This window comes from Lynx canadensis, chromosome B1 (genome assembly GCF_007474595.2).
Source record: "Lynx canadensis isolate LIC74 chromosome B1, mLynCan4.pri.v2, whole genome shotgun sequence".
NCBI classification, from domain to species: domain Eukaryota; kingdom Metazoa; phylum Chordata; class Mammalia; order Carnivora; family Felidae; genus Lynx; species Lynx canadensis.
In genome coordinates, this window is record NC_044306.2 from 68,831,787 (window position 1) to 68,849,313 (window position 17,527).

The 17,527-nt window shown below is 34.9% G+C and overlaps 1 protein-coding gene across 8 annotated transcripts in view; it reads right to left on the bottom strand.

Annotated features, from left to right (window-relative positions):
• RAPGEF2 (Rap guanine nucleotide exchange factor 2) overlaps window positions 1-17,527 on the bottom strand; it is a 247,027-nt gene that overhangs the window by 119,045 nt on the left and 110,455 nt on the right. For 6 of the 8 annotated variants that reach the window (XM_030312818.1, XM_030312814.1, XM_030312815.1 and 3 more), the window contains exon 5: window positions 1,743-1,818. In XM_030312818.1, the coding sequence (XP_030168678.1) occupies window positions 1,743-1,818 (76 nt within the window). Of the gene's footprint in view, window positions 1-1,742; window positions 1,819-10,680; window positions 10,912-11,987; window positions 12,140-17,527 lie in introns of those variants that run through there. The other 2 variants (XM_030312820.1, XM_030312819.1) reach the window with 2 other exon arrangements.

A 17,527-nucleotide genomic window follows, 5' to 3' on the forward strand; every position in this document is an offset into this window, starting at 1 on the left:
AGATTAGACACAGAATAAAACTTACAGATAAGTCCATATTCATTCATTTTGCAAAGACATTTGTAGACAAACTATCTTTACAGACTAAGCGTTTTTGAACTTCTCTGGAACTAATTGGTTTTGAGTAACTTTTCTTTTATGAAGAAGCATTTTCAGTTCCACTTAGGGCAATATGAGTAACTCTTGAATTTCCTGCAGTTTAAAGGGAAGGATATTTTCAGTAATCTTTGTAGTGATTTATTAGTGAAAGAACTCACAGGATACATTACCTCGCATTATGAAAGCAACAGCCCCATTGTCTTAACTCTGGTGTATATGAGTAAATCTGTAAAAACCCCCAAATCCCAAATGACTCAAGCTGGACTGCTAGCAGAACGGCTTTGGTAGGTTACTAGGGTTTCTCTTCCTACTTTCAATCTGTGAATTCAGTTTCTTTTTTTTATAAATAGTGTTATTTAAAAAAAAAAAAATTCCTCATTTTCAACATTTTAGAAACTGATGAATGGACCAACCAGAATAAAAGTTACTTTAGGTCAATCCTCCCCATACTTATATAATGAAAATGTGATTGCTTACAATCAAGGCATAGTAAGATTCTAAGACTATTCTCCCACTAGCAAACCCAGTAGTTTGTATAATATCGGCAAGTATAGGATTTTAAATATCAAAAGTCCCACAGAGAAACACAAAATAGCACTTACAGAGGCCAAAATCTCTAGGAAATACCTAAAATGCTTTCCAAGACCTGTTGCTGGAAAGTCCTATGTAACTACCCACATTTTCTAATCCTAAATCTTTACTTACCACCATGTCACTTTCTTACTTAAGAGTAAATTTTGTGAAATTTTACCAAAGATTTTCACTCCCTTGGACAAGGAAGTTTTCATTCTGATGAATTCCTCTCCTACATCATAGGGGAAAATCCCAAATCTTCTCTGAAAATAGACTTATGGCCTTCTACCAAATACTTTATTAAATGTGAATAAAAAGCTTCCATCATCTTCTATATTAGGCCAGAAAACTGGGGGACTAGTACGCTGGTTAAACACTCTGTTGAGGTCTTTATTTCTCTTTTTAACTGAATTGCAGGATTTTAAAAATATATTGACCAGGATACCTGTATGGCTCAGTTGGTTAAGTGTCTGACTCTTGATTTTGGCTCAGGTCATGACCGCACCATCGTGAGATCAAGCCCCACATCAGACTCCACACCGGGGTGGAGCCTCCTTAAGATTCTTACTCACTCTCTCTCTCTCTCCACCCCTCTCTTCTGCTCATGCACTCTCTCTCAAAAAATAAAGTTTAAAATATATACATATAGACTGTAAGACGTATAAAAAACAGGAATTGGTTTCCTTATCCTGTTGCCTGAATACATATTACTATGATTCATTTGAAGTATCTTACTCATTCCAATTAATATTTAGACAACTAAAATGCTGTAATTCAAAGACCATTCCCAAATTTAAGTAAAATGGCATTATCACAGATTGATTTAACAAAAGTTGAAGCACAAAACATTTAGGTACTTGCCCCTTTTGAGTCTTCTTTTTCATTTCATTGAATCTTATAAATAATTACAATATTATGACTATGAGCTCAGATTCATAATAATAAAAATTATGGAATAAATATATCTAAAGTTATAAAATCTATAATACATGATCATAAGTACTGTGCAAAAGTGTTTTTATTTTTATAATTTTTTTAGGGAAAAAAAGTCTTCACAGAAGTATTCTTACCACAATCATTTCAGAAGGCTCTAAAACAATGCATTCACAGCCACGCCTAAAGCTTCCTGCAGAACGCTTGCCAAAACTAGGAAGAAAAAAAAAAAGATTTATGAAATATAAACTGAAAATTTAGGCCAACTCTCCAAATAAATAAAAATAAATAAATAAAATAAAATAATAAAAACAAAAACAACCACTGGAGAAAGGGAAACTCTTTCATCATTATTTATACAGAATAACAGGAACCATTCAAATTCTTAAATTTCAGACATATATTTTTCTGAAAAATTCCAATATCATGTTTCCAGATTAATAATGTAACAGAAAACCAGTATGGATGTGTTTTATATTAGCTTGTTTTACTTTTTTTTTTAAAGTTTATTTATTTATTTTGAGAGAGAGAGAGAGGGGGAGAGAGATCATGTGTACGTGAGCCAGAGAGGGGCAGGGAGAGGAGACAGAGAATCCCAAGTAGGCTCCCCACCAACAGTGGCAGTGCAGAGCCCAACATGGGGCTTGAACACACAAACTGTGGGATCCTGACCTGAGCTGAAACCAAGAGTCAGACAATTAACCAACTGAGCCACCCAGATGTCTGTATGTTAGGCTGTTTCAAGTTATTCCCAGCTAGGTGAAAATTTAGAATATTCTAACATTCTAATGGGAACTGAATCAATGGCAAACTATAAAAATATACAAAGTGGGGCGCCTGGGTGGCGCAGTCGGTTAAGCGTCCGACTTCAGCCAGGTCACGATCTCGCGGTCCGTGAGTTCGAGCCCCGCGTCAGGCTCTGGGCTGATGGCTCAGAGCCTGGAGCTTGTTTCCGATTCTGTGTCTCCCTCTCTCTCTGCCCCTCCCCCGTTCATGCTCTGTCTCTCTCTGTCCCAAAAATAAATAAACGTTGAAAAAAAAATTTTTTTAAGTATACAAAGTATAAAATGCATATAAATTTTCTTCTGTAATTTAATTGACTTAGTTAAGCATTTCTTTTACCTAAAAACTATATTAAATTTTTCTACATTTTCAAATCAACTTATTCGAAATAAGTGTAAGGACAAGGTATTCAACTTAAGATTTTTTCCTTAATTCAAGTGGATGTGCATATTACAAGCCCATTTCTCCTGAAAACTTTCCACTAGCGAACTCAGATATAGCACCTTTGCCCTATCTGTGACAACTCCCACCTTAACATTGCAGCAGGTGATTCTGCCATAGCTATATTCACACTAGAACCATGAGGAGAAAATCCTGGTGAAGCTAGGTAGTCCTGACTTGTTCTAACATACCATATACTCCTACCCATTTACTACTACAAAATTCTCCCCTCCCTCCAATCGACATTTTTAATAAACATTTTTAATAGCTTATCTTTGAGAAAAAAAAAATTCTTCCAAAGAACTTTTTTATCAAGCAACTAATCCTGTTTCTTAAAAAATCAAAAACAGAACTATATGTGGCATATATATGAAAAAATTATTTAAATATTCATATGTACATTCATGCACACATACACAAACATTCATATTAGAGTGCTTTTTTTAAAGTGGAAAAACTAGCAAGAAAATATAATAAACCCATCTAGAATATTACTTCTCGTGCAATTAAAATGACCTAAATCTTTAAATATTCTTACCTTAGTTTACAATTAAATACCACTAAAATGACATAAAATCTTCAGTACACACAAAAATTTCTTTCTGGTTTCTGAACTACCTGATTGCAGTTTAGTTTTTTTACAATGAACTTTATAATTTAATGATACACTACAAATGAAAAAATTATCAACATGTTAGTAAAATATGTAGCAGGTTTTATGCCATCTTCACCCATTTAATCCTGTTACATGACTAGGTAAAAATATATATTATATGTTTAAGGTGTATTTCTAAATAAAATAACATTAAAATCTAAAGAAACTCACAACTACGTAACTCTTTTTTTTAGGTTTTTATTTAAATTCCAGCTAGTTAACATACAGTGTCATATTAGTTTCAGATGAACAATATAGTGATTCACTGCTTCCATATATCACCCAGCACTCATCACAAGTGCCCTCCTTGGTCCCTATCATCCATTTCCTCCATCCCCCACCCCCCCCCCCCCCCCGTAACTGTCAGTTTGTTCTCTATTGTAACTCTAATTTTTATTCTATTTTATTAAATTATAGCACTGGACAACATAATAATAATGTTTTAGAAACATAATGATTGAATGATTTTCCTGTTTTAAAATTTCAAATAGTAAAAAAAAAAAAAAAAAAAGTTTAGAATGCATGCAACGTGTATATAATACTCAATAAAAATAAAAACCTGTTAGAATTGCTTACAAATTTCAGCAACAAAAGGGGTAATGTCTACACAAACAATATGGTAGTCACTATTTTATGCCTAATTCTGTACAAACAACTCTCCCTACTTCAGAATTAAAGGTGTAAATCCTTGTACAAAGTAGTCATTAGCTCAATAGAATTTTATGGTAGGACAATAATCACATATTCATTTGCACAAACACTATTACTTTGGAGATGAAAAGTTTGCATCCCCTAAAATGTGCTATTCAAAAATATCTCCATAAGAGTCTTTTGGGAAAAGAGATACACCAGAATCTGATGAAACTCCCTTGGCAGCCACAGAAGACTCAAGTTCTACTGACCATCACAAATATGTGAACTGCAGGAAAAATAACACTCGCCCTCAGGTAATTCCTTGAATACACTCAGCAGAAAAGGCAAATGCACACAGAACACATTCTAGCAAAGGAGAATATATTATTTCATTTATCCAACAATCTATGATTTCAAACCCGGCCAACAACCTAGAAGTACAATAGCCTCAAAAGAGCCAAATAGTAGGTCATGAATGCACATACTAGGCCTAATGACTAGACCTCTTGTCTCTAATGCAAAGATGACTTACTCTTTGCTTACAGACCAGAAGCTATAAGTTAGGATGAACAAAGTACTGAAAAATGCTAGCTAGAAATTAAGTCCACAAAATACATTCACTTTTCTTCTGTGATACTTTGAAACAATAAATATGTAAACAAAAGTAAATAAATATCATTATTTACTAAGTTTTTAAAAAATCTTGGACCATGTTCTACACACTGTTTTAAAAACCCAGTTCTGGGGGTGCCTGGGTGGCTCAGTCAGTTGAACGGCTGACTTCGGCTCAGGACATGATCTCGTGGTTTATGGAATAGAGCCCCACATTGGGCTCTGTGCTGACAGCTCAGAGCCTAGACCCTGCTTCAGATTCTGTGTCTCCATCTCTCTCTCTGCCCTTCCTCTATTCACACACTCTTTCACTCACTCTTTCTCTCAAAAATAAATAAACATTAAAAAAATAAAAATAGAGGCACCCGGGTGGCTCAGTCAGTTAAGCGCACGACTTCAGCTCAGGTCGTGATCTCGCAGTCACGCGGTTCGTGGGTTCAGGCCCCACAACAGGCTCTGTGTTGACAGCTCAGAGCCTGGAACCTGCTTCGGATTCTGTGTCTCCCTCTCTCTCTGCCCCTCCCCCACTCACGCTTATCTCTGTCTCTCAGAAATAAATGTATAAATAAATAAATAAATAAATAAATAAATAAATAAATAAATAAATAGAAACTCAGTTCTGAAACATAAGTATAGAGCTAAAAAAGGACACCAGATAGCAACATATAAGCTCCACCCTAGATGATATTGAGATCAGTTCTTTAAAATATTTTAGTGCTCGCTTCGGCAGCATATATACTAAAATATTTTAGATGATTTAGTGGAAAGAAATGGAGAGAAATCTGCAGGCATGCAAATGACATAGATGTTTACACAGTAAAGCACAAAACAAAGTCAGTAAGAATAAAGTACAAGACATTTCATCTTTTAGTTTTATGTGATTGCAAGAAAGCAGTAACCAGAGGATCCACTCTATACAATGAAATATCCTTTGTGAAAACAGATCAAATGCATACACCATTCAATATGACATTAAACAACAAGGGGTTCTCATGTTTTAGTTAAAAGACATACATGAAATCTAGACATCTTTAAAGCATTAGCACAGTAAGTACTAACATAATAAATAACAAATAGTACACAAAAACCTCAAAATGATGAATACACTAGGAAGTAATTTTTAAAAATGGAAATTACTATACCTACTCTTATAGCAAACCATGTAAAACCTATGATATAGCATTCTCCTAGCAAAGTTTCTAAGGGGAAAAACACAGAACTGAAAAGTTCCCAACAAAAAAAATTAAGGAATTCCAAAGGACTTTTTGTAAGATCAGAAGGCACAAATTTAAACACTTCTTCAGTCTTACTAATAGCAGCTGAAAGTTGGAAACTTAAATGTTTCTAAAATTATGATTTAAGAAAATTTATAAATGATACAAATTAAATAAGAACATGGGCAACTTAAAAAATATACCTATAATCCTTAAGGGTTTCAAGAAAAGTAAGAAATTTAAAAGAAAGAGTGAAGGAGAGGGGAAGGGAAGGGAGGGAAGAAAGAAAGAAAGAAAAGTCATAAATCGGTAAGGATTATTTCAAAGCTATGTGACTGTATTCTGCTCCAAATGCTTCTTGGTACCACTGCAGAAATGGACAATTAGTCCTATCAAATGCATTTTTTTATTATTAATTATGAAGTCTTATAAGAGACTACACAAAGCTATCTATAGATTCAATGCAATCCCTATCAAAATCCCAAAAAGCCAATCTTCAAATTCTTGCAAACAAAATTGCAACGGGCCTACTTAGCCAAAACAGACTTGAAAAAGAACAAAGTTGGAGGACTCACACTTTTGATTTGAAAACTTACACCAAAGCTATAGTTATCAAAATAGTGTGGTACTGGCTGAAGTGCAGATGAATAAACCAATGAAACAAAATTGAGAGTCCAGAAATAAACCCATATATCTATAGCTAACTGATACTGACAAGGGTGCCAAGCTCAGTCAATGAGGGAAGAACAGTCCCTTCAACAAATGTGCTGGGACAACTGTATTTCCACATAGAAAAAAAGAAGTTGAACCCATACCTCTCACCACATATAAAAATTAACTGAAAATGGATCACTGACCTAAATTTAAAAAGCCCACACCACAAAACTCTTAGGAAAAAAAAAAAAAAAAACTGGGATAAATCTTCATGACACTGGATCTGGCAATGGATTTTTTTTTTTTTTTTTTACTTCCAAGTTTTTATTTAAATTCCAGTCAGTTAACATACAGTGTAGTAGTAATTTCAGGTGTAGGATTTAGTGATTCATCACTTAAACATACATACAGTGCTCATCACAACCCTCCTAAATACCCATCACCTATTTAACACATCCCCCTGCCCACCTCTCCTCTAGCAACCGGGAGTTTGTTCTCTATAGTTTAGAGTCTGTTTTATGGTTTGGCAATGGATTCTTAAATATGACACTAAAAGCACAAGCAGCAAAAGGAAAATTAAAAACTTGTGTGCATCAAAGGACATTATCAAGAAGCTGAAAAGACAATCTACAGAATGGGAGGAAGTATTTGCAACAATACATTTGAGAAGTGTTTAATATACAGAATATATAAAGAACCTCTACAACTCAACAACAAAGACAAATTAAAAAATTAAATTTGCCTAATTAAAAAATGAGCAAAGTACCTGACTAGACCTTTTTCCAAGAAGGTATACACATGGCCAATAAACACATGAAAAGCTTATCAACATTCTGAATCATTAAAGAAAAGTAAATCAAAACCACAATGAGATACCAATTCACACCTGATGATAGATGTGAATGAGATACTAATATGGTTATAATTTTTTAAAAAATATCAAGTTTTAAAGAGGATTCAGAGAACTTGGAACTCTTATATTTTTCTGGTAGGAGTATAAAGTGGTACAGTCCCTGTGGAACAGTTTGGTGCTTCCTCAAAAAGCTAAACAGAGAATTACCATATGACCCAGCAATTCCACTCCTAGATAAACACTCAAAAGTACTGAAAACAAGGACTCAAACAGATGTGTGCACATTCAAGTTCACTAAAGCATTATTCACAATAGCCGAAAGGTATAAACAAAACAAATGTTCATCAACATATTAAACATATGTAAACAAAACGTGATAAACACATGCGATGAAATATTATTCAGCCATTAAAAGGACTGAAGTTGTGATACATGCTGCAGCCTGCATAAGCCTTGAAAGTATCATGCTAAGTGCAACATACCAGTCACAAAATGACATATACTGTAAGATTCTACTTATATGAAATATATAAAACAGGAAAATTCATAAGGACAGAAAGTGGACTATAGATTATTGGGGGTTGTAGGAATGCTTAATGGTTACAGAGGTTCTGTTCAGAGCTACGGAACATAAATTTTGGAAACAGGTAGTGGTGACAGTTGCACAAGTATGATTGTAATTAATGCCATTGAGTCATAAACCTTAAATAGTTAAAATACCTGGGGTGCCTCGCTGGCTCAGAGGAGCATCTAACTCTTGATCTTGGGGTTGTGAGTTCAAGCCCCATGTTGGATGTAGAGATTATAAATAAACAAACAAACAAACAAACAAATGGCATATTTTATGTAAGGATAAAAAGGTTGGGTTTCTTGGCAAAAATTTGGGACTTGAATAAGAAAATGTAGAGATACCACTTTGATCACATAATAGCAAATCTTAGAACAAAGAAAGAGTTAACTTTGATGACCGAATTATACCAATGACAGGCCTGGAACTGACCTCTTTTCTACATTAATTAGCAATGAAGTGAGAGAAGTTGTGGGTGAAAGTGGAACTAGGAAGAAATGGGGAGAAGGCAAATAAGTGTCACTGAAATATTTCTGAAGAGTCAGTTGTACTACCTACATTCTTTTTTCATCCAGCATTAACCCTATTTTTATTTTACTGCTAGCCATAAATTTGAAGGTACTGCCACCCCAGCCCCATCTCCACAATTCAGCTTCCTATTCCTCTTCCAAATACTCACTGGACCCATAGAGCAGAATCAAAATAAACTTTGTGATCAATACAGAGCTTATAAAACACTCACTAGATATAAGCCCCCATTCTTATATAGTGTGCATGTAAGAATTTATGTATCTTCTGCAAAAGATGAGTCACAGGGAAGTTGTGAATACAGACAGAAGAGTGAGTACCATGAGTTTAATAAAAAGACTGTCATATTTGCTTCCTACAATGGTACATCAAAACCAAAATAGATTTGTAGAATTTCAGAGATTAAAAAAACAAAAACAAAAAAACAAAACTTAGAAAATCCTATAGTACAGGGTTTCTTGGCATTTTTTTTCTTCAGCCATAATCCAAGGTACTACATTCAAAGGTCGTCAAACATTTGTATTTTATATAGAGCCCTCAGGTGATAATACATGTGACCAATGCATTCCTACTCACCCCGTAAGAACTGCCTCTCTAGTTCCATTTTTATTTCACAATTGAAGAAACTAAGCCAACCTATCTAAGGGAAGGTTAAATGAGATGCCTGAAATCACAATCAGATTCCATAATACAGGATTCTGTCATACTTCACTGACCTTGCCCTTTCTCTTGCTTTCTGCTATAGCCCTCTTCCACATTCAATAACATAAACTCTAGTCTTGGTAAGCTTGCCATTTATGAGGAAAAACTCCCAGACCTCCTAAGGAATATTGCTATACTGTATCATATTTACCCATAAAGCATAAACCCAATGACAAGTGGAGAGCAGAAGTTGATTACAAGATAGATTCTCGGAGATTGGCTAGGCTCACTCACTGCCTAGTTGAGTGAAAAAGACAAATCAGCTTTTATAATTCAGAAGGCAATTCAAATTCAGCAAAATTACAAATGACCATCAAGAGCTTGAGGGTTACCCTGGAATAGGCCAAGATCTGAATGTCAAATCTATAAAAACCAAGCTTCTCCAGGCAGTTGCTGCCAGAACTTCAACTAGTAGAACATCTGCTTCTTTGAAACGGCACTCATAATACCACATGCCATGATAAACAATGATATTTTTGAAGTTTAAACTTCTTAATTTTTAAAGTGACACTGCTTATTTTTAAACCTTGAATTAAAATTATTTTTAAAAAATAATTCCTCTCTTTTAATACTTTCAGTCTTTCTATATAAACACATAAATACAAATACATATGTATAATAATTTTCAAAAGCAAGAAAGATGTAGGTAACAGTTATCAATGAGACTGGGCCTGAATATTTAAAAACTTGTTCGCCCTTTCTATACTAGATACCAACCAGCCTTTCACAAGAGGCTATAAAGTCAGAAAGAAAGAGGGAGATATGAAGAAGTGTGCTGCATGTGGTTTAAGAATGCTGACAGTTTTCTCGTTCTACATCGTAAGAAAAGTTAATTACTAGAGCCTATTTTAAATCCTTCTAAAACTGTTCTGTATAAATACACTGTATAGTTTGGCTTTCAACTATTAACCTCAATGTAATTTCAGAATGTCCTTATAATCTTACATTAAACAACTATAAAAGACAACTAAAAGTAACGCAGGTTTACTTTTGGTTGATATATTGGTTCTCTGAGCTACAAAAAAAAAAAAATGTTAAATTCACACAAATGATTGCTATAAAGACCACTTACAGCATAACAAGGTTATTCCTAAATGCTCATATTCCCTAAGTACAACTAATTTAGGGATGGTTGTTCCAAAAACCATTTAACAATCCAGATTTTCATCCTCATTAAGTTTTTGTACAGAAAAAAATTAAAATGAAGAATTACAAATTGTTGTAAAATTGAAGTAAGCTAACTTCAATATTTCTTACAGGTGCAAAATGCAGTGACTTTACAGTACTAAAAATATTCAGACAAAAATTACTAAAATCAATTAGTCTTCTACATAACGTAAAATAGACACAATTTTAATAGCTTGATAAACTGTCTTTCAAGTTCAAGACCCACAATAAGAAAGCACAAATGTTTGAAAATACAAAGTCTTACCTAGTTTTCATAAATACCTTTGGTAATGATACCCCAGGCAGGGTACTGCAGGATCTTTCTCTGGTACGGCTGTCCTGTCCTAACTTTCTGTGACCACATTTTCCCCACCCAAGTTGAGTCAAGGGTACTTTACACCAGTGTAAGTTTCCACGAAAGGCAGTTGCTGAACACAGAAGCTTCTTCTATCAGTGTCCCCAAACTTGCCCTTTGTATGGGCCTCCACATTCTTGTCGTACGTCAGAACTGCCCAGTGGAATGCAATTCCTCAGTATTGGAATGTAAACTTGTTCATGTCAGGCTATACCCAGTGAGGGAATACACAGCAATCAAACTGAGATTATGCTGGTGGGCATTCCCAATTTATAAAATGATTTAAAATGTAATACTTTAAAAACACCAATTTTTCATACCTTATTTCTGGACAATGATAAGTAGTTACTAAATGTCACTTTTCTCCTTAAGAATCTAAATAAAATGACTGAACTGATGCTCCTAAATCAAAATCAATCTACTTATTTAGGGCTCACCAAATACATACATATATATATATGTGTGTGTGTGTGTGTGTGTATACATATATATACACACATATATGTGTGTGTGTCATATATATGTGTTATATATATATATATGTGTGTGTGTGTGTATTCATATGACACTGCCTTTAAATAGAAGGATAGCAATTAACTTTAGAGGGGAAAAAAATCTAATAAGTAACTGCTGATGCCATCTATCCCATTCTCAATCAGTAGAATAACAAGAGTAAATTTTGATAGAAGTATAAAAGGAACATGATCTGAAAAATTACCATAAAAATGCATTTCAGCTTTTAAAATATTGTCCTCGCTCATTAGTTTAACCAAAAGGGAAAAAAAAGGTTACAAGTATTTAAAACAAAAGCATACACACACCAAGTATACTACATATAAGTTACATGTGTGTGTAAATTACTGTTTCTAAAGCATGGCCTTTAACAAGATCCTATTTCAGAAATAACTATTTGAGAAAACTACACACTTACGAGTCTCTCAATTTCTTTCAAGGCTCATTTAGAAATAAATTTTCTAACAATCATCACCCTGCACAAATTAACAGAGGTGGGTTGCTCCACCACGAATCTCAACATTTAACCTTTGCTTAAAAGAGAGCACAAGAAAAAAATTACAAGCAAAGGCCTCATAAGCTGTGTTTTCTCCTCTCTGTTCATTCCTCAGTAGCCTGTTGTCTATTTAACTATGGGAGAAGTACTAAACATTTGGTATTTACACTCTTAACATTTTAATTCCTTTAAGAACAAAAAATCTAACCTGCACTGTCTTCAAAATCTTTGAAGCACCAATAACAGCAATAGCACTGCCACCTTCTATCTGAGCTCTTTTCTCTGCGGCAATGAGCACTCCCCATTTCCCTGTGTGTTTTCTCTCAGTGAGTCCATGCGGCTGTAGCTCGTGCAGAAAGCCAACATTCCTTCTGAAGGCTAATTTCCTGCTTCAATGACCCACCCACCCCTCCTGGCTGCAGCTATGTGTTACGCATGTTGTATGGGCACTGTTTCCGCATACCAGCCTCATGACCTCAGCGGCTGCCTGACAGATGCTCTTTTATCAATTTCTATTAATTCATTATCTACCCTCTTGTAAGTCAAGGGCAAGTAGGGAAATCTGCAATGTCTGCTCTCCTATGAGTCTCCAAGGTCAAATGTTTAGATGTGCTCAGCAATGCAATTTTGTTATTAGAATTTATCTAAGCTGTACTATACACATTGCTCTCCACCAAAGGGATGCTGAATTGTATACCTGGCTTGAGGGATTATCATGGGAAAAAACTAGCATACGTTTAAACCAAAACAACGTGGGAAAAGTTGAAAGAGGCTGCTTTTGGTCTTGCTTATCCCTTCAAGAGAAAAAAGGTGGATCTTACCTCAGCTGTACTGGGGTGAAGAGAGCAAGCAGTTTTTCTCTCTTGCCACAATATAAACCAGCAAAGGACAGTGCTGTGATGATGACTACACTTTGGTAGTGTCTATGTCCTCGTGACCCAACTGCTACAGAACAGCTCAGCTAAATTGATCTGCTGCTATCAGTCTACACAGAGGCACAAACAGGTCTCTGCTGATCACAGTGCTTTGTACACAGATGGCAGCTGATCAGTTTGTATAAAAGTTATGGTCCATAACAGCTTTCCCCTTCAGCATGTAGACATGCCTTATCCAAAAGGCCTTTGTGAAATGTTCACCATTTCACTGTGCAAAGCTCATCATGTATGAGTTGAAGAGACAAGGAAGCTTAGCCCTAACATCTTATCTAAAAATGACCTAATTTTCATAAAATTCGTTAAAGAGGTAAAATGAACAATTACATTAAGAAATCACCAAATAGATCTATGTAACTTGTTAATGAGAAAAATGGTAGATGAATTCAAATGAATGATTCAAACTGGCCCCTCACCAGCAAGAAACTGAAATGATCTCAAAAATCAAGTAAGATCTCAAATATTGGCAACCAGGCATCTGATATTCTTTAAAGGCTACATAAATGGCACCAAAACCTAGCCACTAACCTCCCCCAAATCTGCCATATACCAGAAATGAAGTTGAAATAGGAGGCATGTCCTTGAAAGACAGGACCTAAAAAAGAATAGTTCAGGGGTCACTCAAATAATATCACATTCATAAAATTCTTAGAAGTTAAAAAAAAACCACATTTACAAGAAAGGAAAAGCATAAGCCCACAAATATATGTAACTTCTTAGAAAGACATCAAGTAATAAAATGTCATATAATCTAATTCATCTGAATAAAATGTGGACATTTCTCAAAAACCATATTTAGTTTTATCTTGTTTTATAACTAATTATTCTAATTCTACCAATAAGTAGACAACTCTGAAAATATTGTTTAACCTGTTTCAGATCCTCCCTTATAGACTGAACTAGTAAAAACTTACTACTTATCATCAAAAATAAAATACTTAGGGGCGCCTGAGTGGCTCAGTTGGTTAAGCGGCTGACTTCGGCTCAGGGCATGATCTCCCAGTTCATGAGTTCAAGCCCCACGTCTGGCTCTGTGCTGACAGCTCAGAGCCTGGAGCCTGCTTCGGAATTTGTGTCTCCCTCTCTGCCCCTCCCCTGCTCGTGCACTCTCTCTCTCTCTCTTTCTCAAAATTAAATAAACATTAAAAAATTTTTTTAAATAAGTAAAATACTTAGGAATAAATTTAATGAAGACATATATGACCTATACACAAAAAATTACAAAAAGAGTATTTAACCATGCAAAGGGAAATAATAGAAGATTTAAATTATGAAATATACCAGGTTGGATGGCTCAATCTTACTGAGAGTAAATCTTTCCAAATTGATCTTTAGATTCAGTGCAAATCCAATCAAATCCTAACAAACTTTGGACACGGACAAGCTGATTTTAAAAAGACTGACAATACCAAGAGTTGGGGAAGAGGTAAAGCAACCAGAATTCTCATAAGCTGTTGGGAATGCAAAATGTTACAGCTATTATACATAACAGCATGGCACTTGTTTATACAATTAAACATACATGTACCATATAACCCAGCAATTTCACCCCTAGGTATTCAAAAAGTAATAAAAACATACGTCCATACAAAAAGATGTTCATGAATGTTGACAGAACATCCAGAAAACTGGAAGGAACCTAAACCATCATTTTCAAATTATGTTTTGCAAAAGACTAAAACTACCTCATTTACAAAGTTCAATAGAATTTATGAAATCCAACAACCATTTAATATGAGAATTGGCAATATGTTGCATAGCTTGCTTAAAACAAGACATGAGATAATTCTGCATGAAAATGGGCAGCAAAGCAGTATCTTAGTTGTCAAATTCTGTCCCTGTAGCCTTCTGACCTTATAAGAATCTCATTTTTGTTTCTGTATTCTCCCTATTTACCTACCTTTACACCTACACTACCCCATCTCCAAAGCGTTTCAGGTGACTCAATGCCCAGGTTCTTCTCACACGTCCTGTGGCTCCCCCTGTCTGTCAAACCATGTACCACAACAGGCCTAATACCAAATATATTTAACTCTGATCTCCACCAGCTTCATTCCCTCCAGATTTGGTTATAGCTGGCAAAGGCATCACACTACCAGACATGCAAGTTCCAAGCATTGGAATAATCTTTTACTCCAACTTGTCCCTTGTCTGTAATTTCAGTCCTTAAATTTCATCAATTAGTCCTTCCAAATTACACTGACATGTGACCCATCATCTTCTATTTCCCTGAAAATACTAGTCAGGCCCTTAGCTTTGACACACCAAGGCTACTGAGATAGGATTCCTGTCTTGGTTCCAACTTTGCCAATCTTCCACTATCTTCCCATTCTACTGATCTTAAAACTTCAGTGGCTACACATCGGGGTGCTTGGGTGGCTCAGTCGGTTGAGCGTCCAACTTCGGCTCAGGTCATGATTCGTGGTCCGTGAGTTCGAGCCCCGCCATCAGGCTCTGCGCTGACAGCTCAGAGCCTGCTTCAGATTCTGTGTCTCCCTCTCTCTGCCCCTCCCCCAACTCATGCTCTGTCTCTCTCTCTCTGTCTAAATAAACTTAAAAAAAAAAAAAAAAAACTTCAGTGGCTATACATCAGTCTCATAGTCATTAGCTCAGCCTCTCAGTTCACATCTGACTGACCACTTGCTTGTTGTAAACTTTGAAAATGAGAGTGGCATGGTCCAATACACATTGTAGTGGAAAATCTCTAGGCCTGGGTCTCAGTATTTTACCCATTTTACCCATTCAGCCAGGTGAATCGACTAACTAGCCCACTTCAGAAACCTCTGTCTTGGTCAGTTACATTTCATAATCTTGTATTTTATCTTCTAACCATCTTTATTGCCAAACATGAGGACTCTAATCCAGTGTCTTTTCTACTTATTGTCCCACAAGCACATTCTTAGAAAAATTAAAATTCATACTTCTCAGGCTGTAGTAGGTATCAGACAGTTCTTCTCTGTTTTTGAAGAACTATAATTACTTTATACTCTAACATAGATAATCAATGAAAAATACCTCTGCTTTAGCCAGAGGGATGTTTCCATACACAAATTTATATATAACAGTTTTTTTAAGGTTCCCTTAATAGATGTCAGTCATACTTCCAAAAAAAAAAAAAATTCACTTAAATGGGATAATGATTATAAAACCTAGAAAACCCTATTCACAATTAACTCTTCATTCTGTATTTCCAAAATTATGTCAGTTAAAAATCAAGATCAGATGACAAAGGGGTAAACTGAAGTGGTCTCAAGATTCTGAATAACAAGGAGTTATTCCTTTAGACTATATAAACTATCATGGCAGCAGACCTCTGCAATATATACATATAGATCTATAAATAAAGAACATATATAGGTATAGACATAGGTATATCATGTATTATATATGATTAAGAATGATGAAAATGAAATACTCGTAGTTTTTCTATTTGTAAAACTAAAGTATAAATACTTTAAGATGGTTTTCTAAATTCATCTTAATAAAGCAAAAAATAACAAAAATAAACCAGAGGAAAATGTTTGACAGATTTTGACCACTGCCTCAATATTTTAAATTATCTGAAGATGTTTATATTAAGAAATAAACATTATCTTAATAAAGCTGATAAACTAAGCAGTTTATAGCTATAAAACATAAAGACATCAATAAAAGACAAAGTAAAAATAATCCTTTAAATATAACTCAAAAAAATCCATATAACCAAATAACTAAGAAAATACACTTACTTAATGTTTATATAGATCTATAACATATGAACATGAAATACTAGAAATTATCTTATATTTCATTGCAAAAAACACATAACCTCTATAAAGCCACAGATATGTGACAAGAAACACGAAAGGAAATAAATTTTTTTTAATATTTTGAACTTACAGCTCAATATTCTTATCAGTAATAAATATGGAAGGTAGTTTTTAAGCACACATTACATTCATTTAAATTCTAATATAAAGATAATACATGAAATAAAATGAAATAATAGCTGAGAGTATATTTCTTAATTCTTGAAGTACTTTTAAACAATTTTCAGTACGTTAAAAAATCAACTAGGATAATAGAATAAATAAATAATAGAATAAAGTCAATTTCTTTAATATATGATTTTGTAATCTTTTATGCATATATATATATATACCTATATATATATATAATTTAACTTATAATTAAATAAAATAAAGGGACCCTGAACTATGATTAACTGGAAGTTTTTATTTTAATATTCCAATTTCACCATGTATGATTTGCTTCATATCACAATCTTTCTCTTACTAATAACACTCTTATTTTCTGTTGGTCTTCCCAATAGCGAAAGTATGCTTCTTATTAAAAAAAAATAGGCCGGGGGCGGGGGGGGGGGGGCGCCTGGGTGGCTCAGTCGGTTGAGGGTCTGACTTCAGCTCAGATCATGATCTTGAGGTTTGTGAGTTCAAGCCCTGAGTTGGGCTCTGTGCTGACAGCTCGGAACCTGGAGCCTACTTCAGATTCTGTGTCTCCCCCTGTCTCTACCCCTCCCCTGCTCTCTCTCTCTCTCTCTCTCTCTCTCTGTCAAAAATAAACATTTAAAAAAAATTTTTTTAGGGGTGCCTGGGTGCCTCAGTCGGTTAAGCAGTCGACTCTTGATTTGGGCTCAGGTCATAATCTCACAGTTCATGATTCGAGCCCCATGTCAAAGCCTGCTTGGGATTCTCTGTCTCCCTCTCTCTCTCTGCCCCCTTCTCGCTCCCATGCACATCCATGATCTCTCTCTCAAAAATAAATAAATAAGGGGCGCCTGGGTGGCGCAGTCGGTTAAGCGTCCGACTTCAGCCAG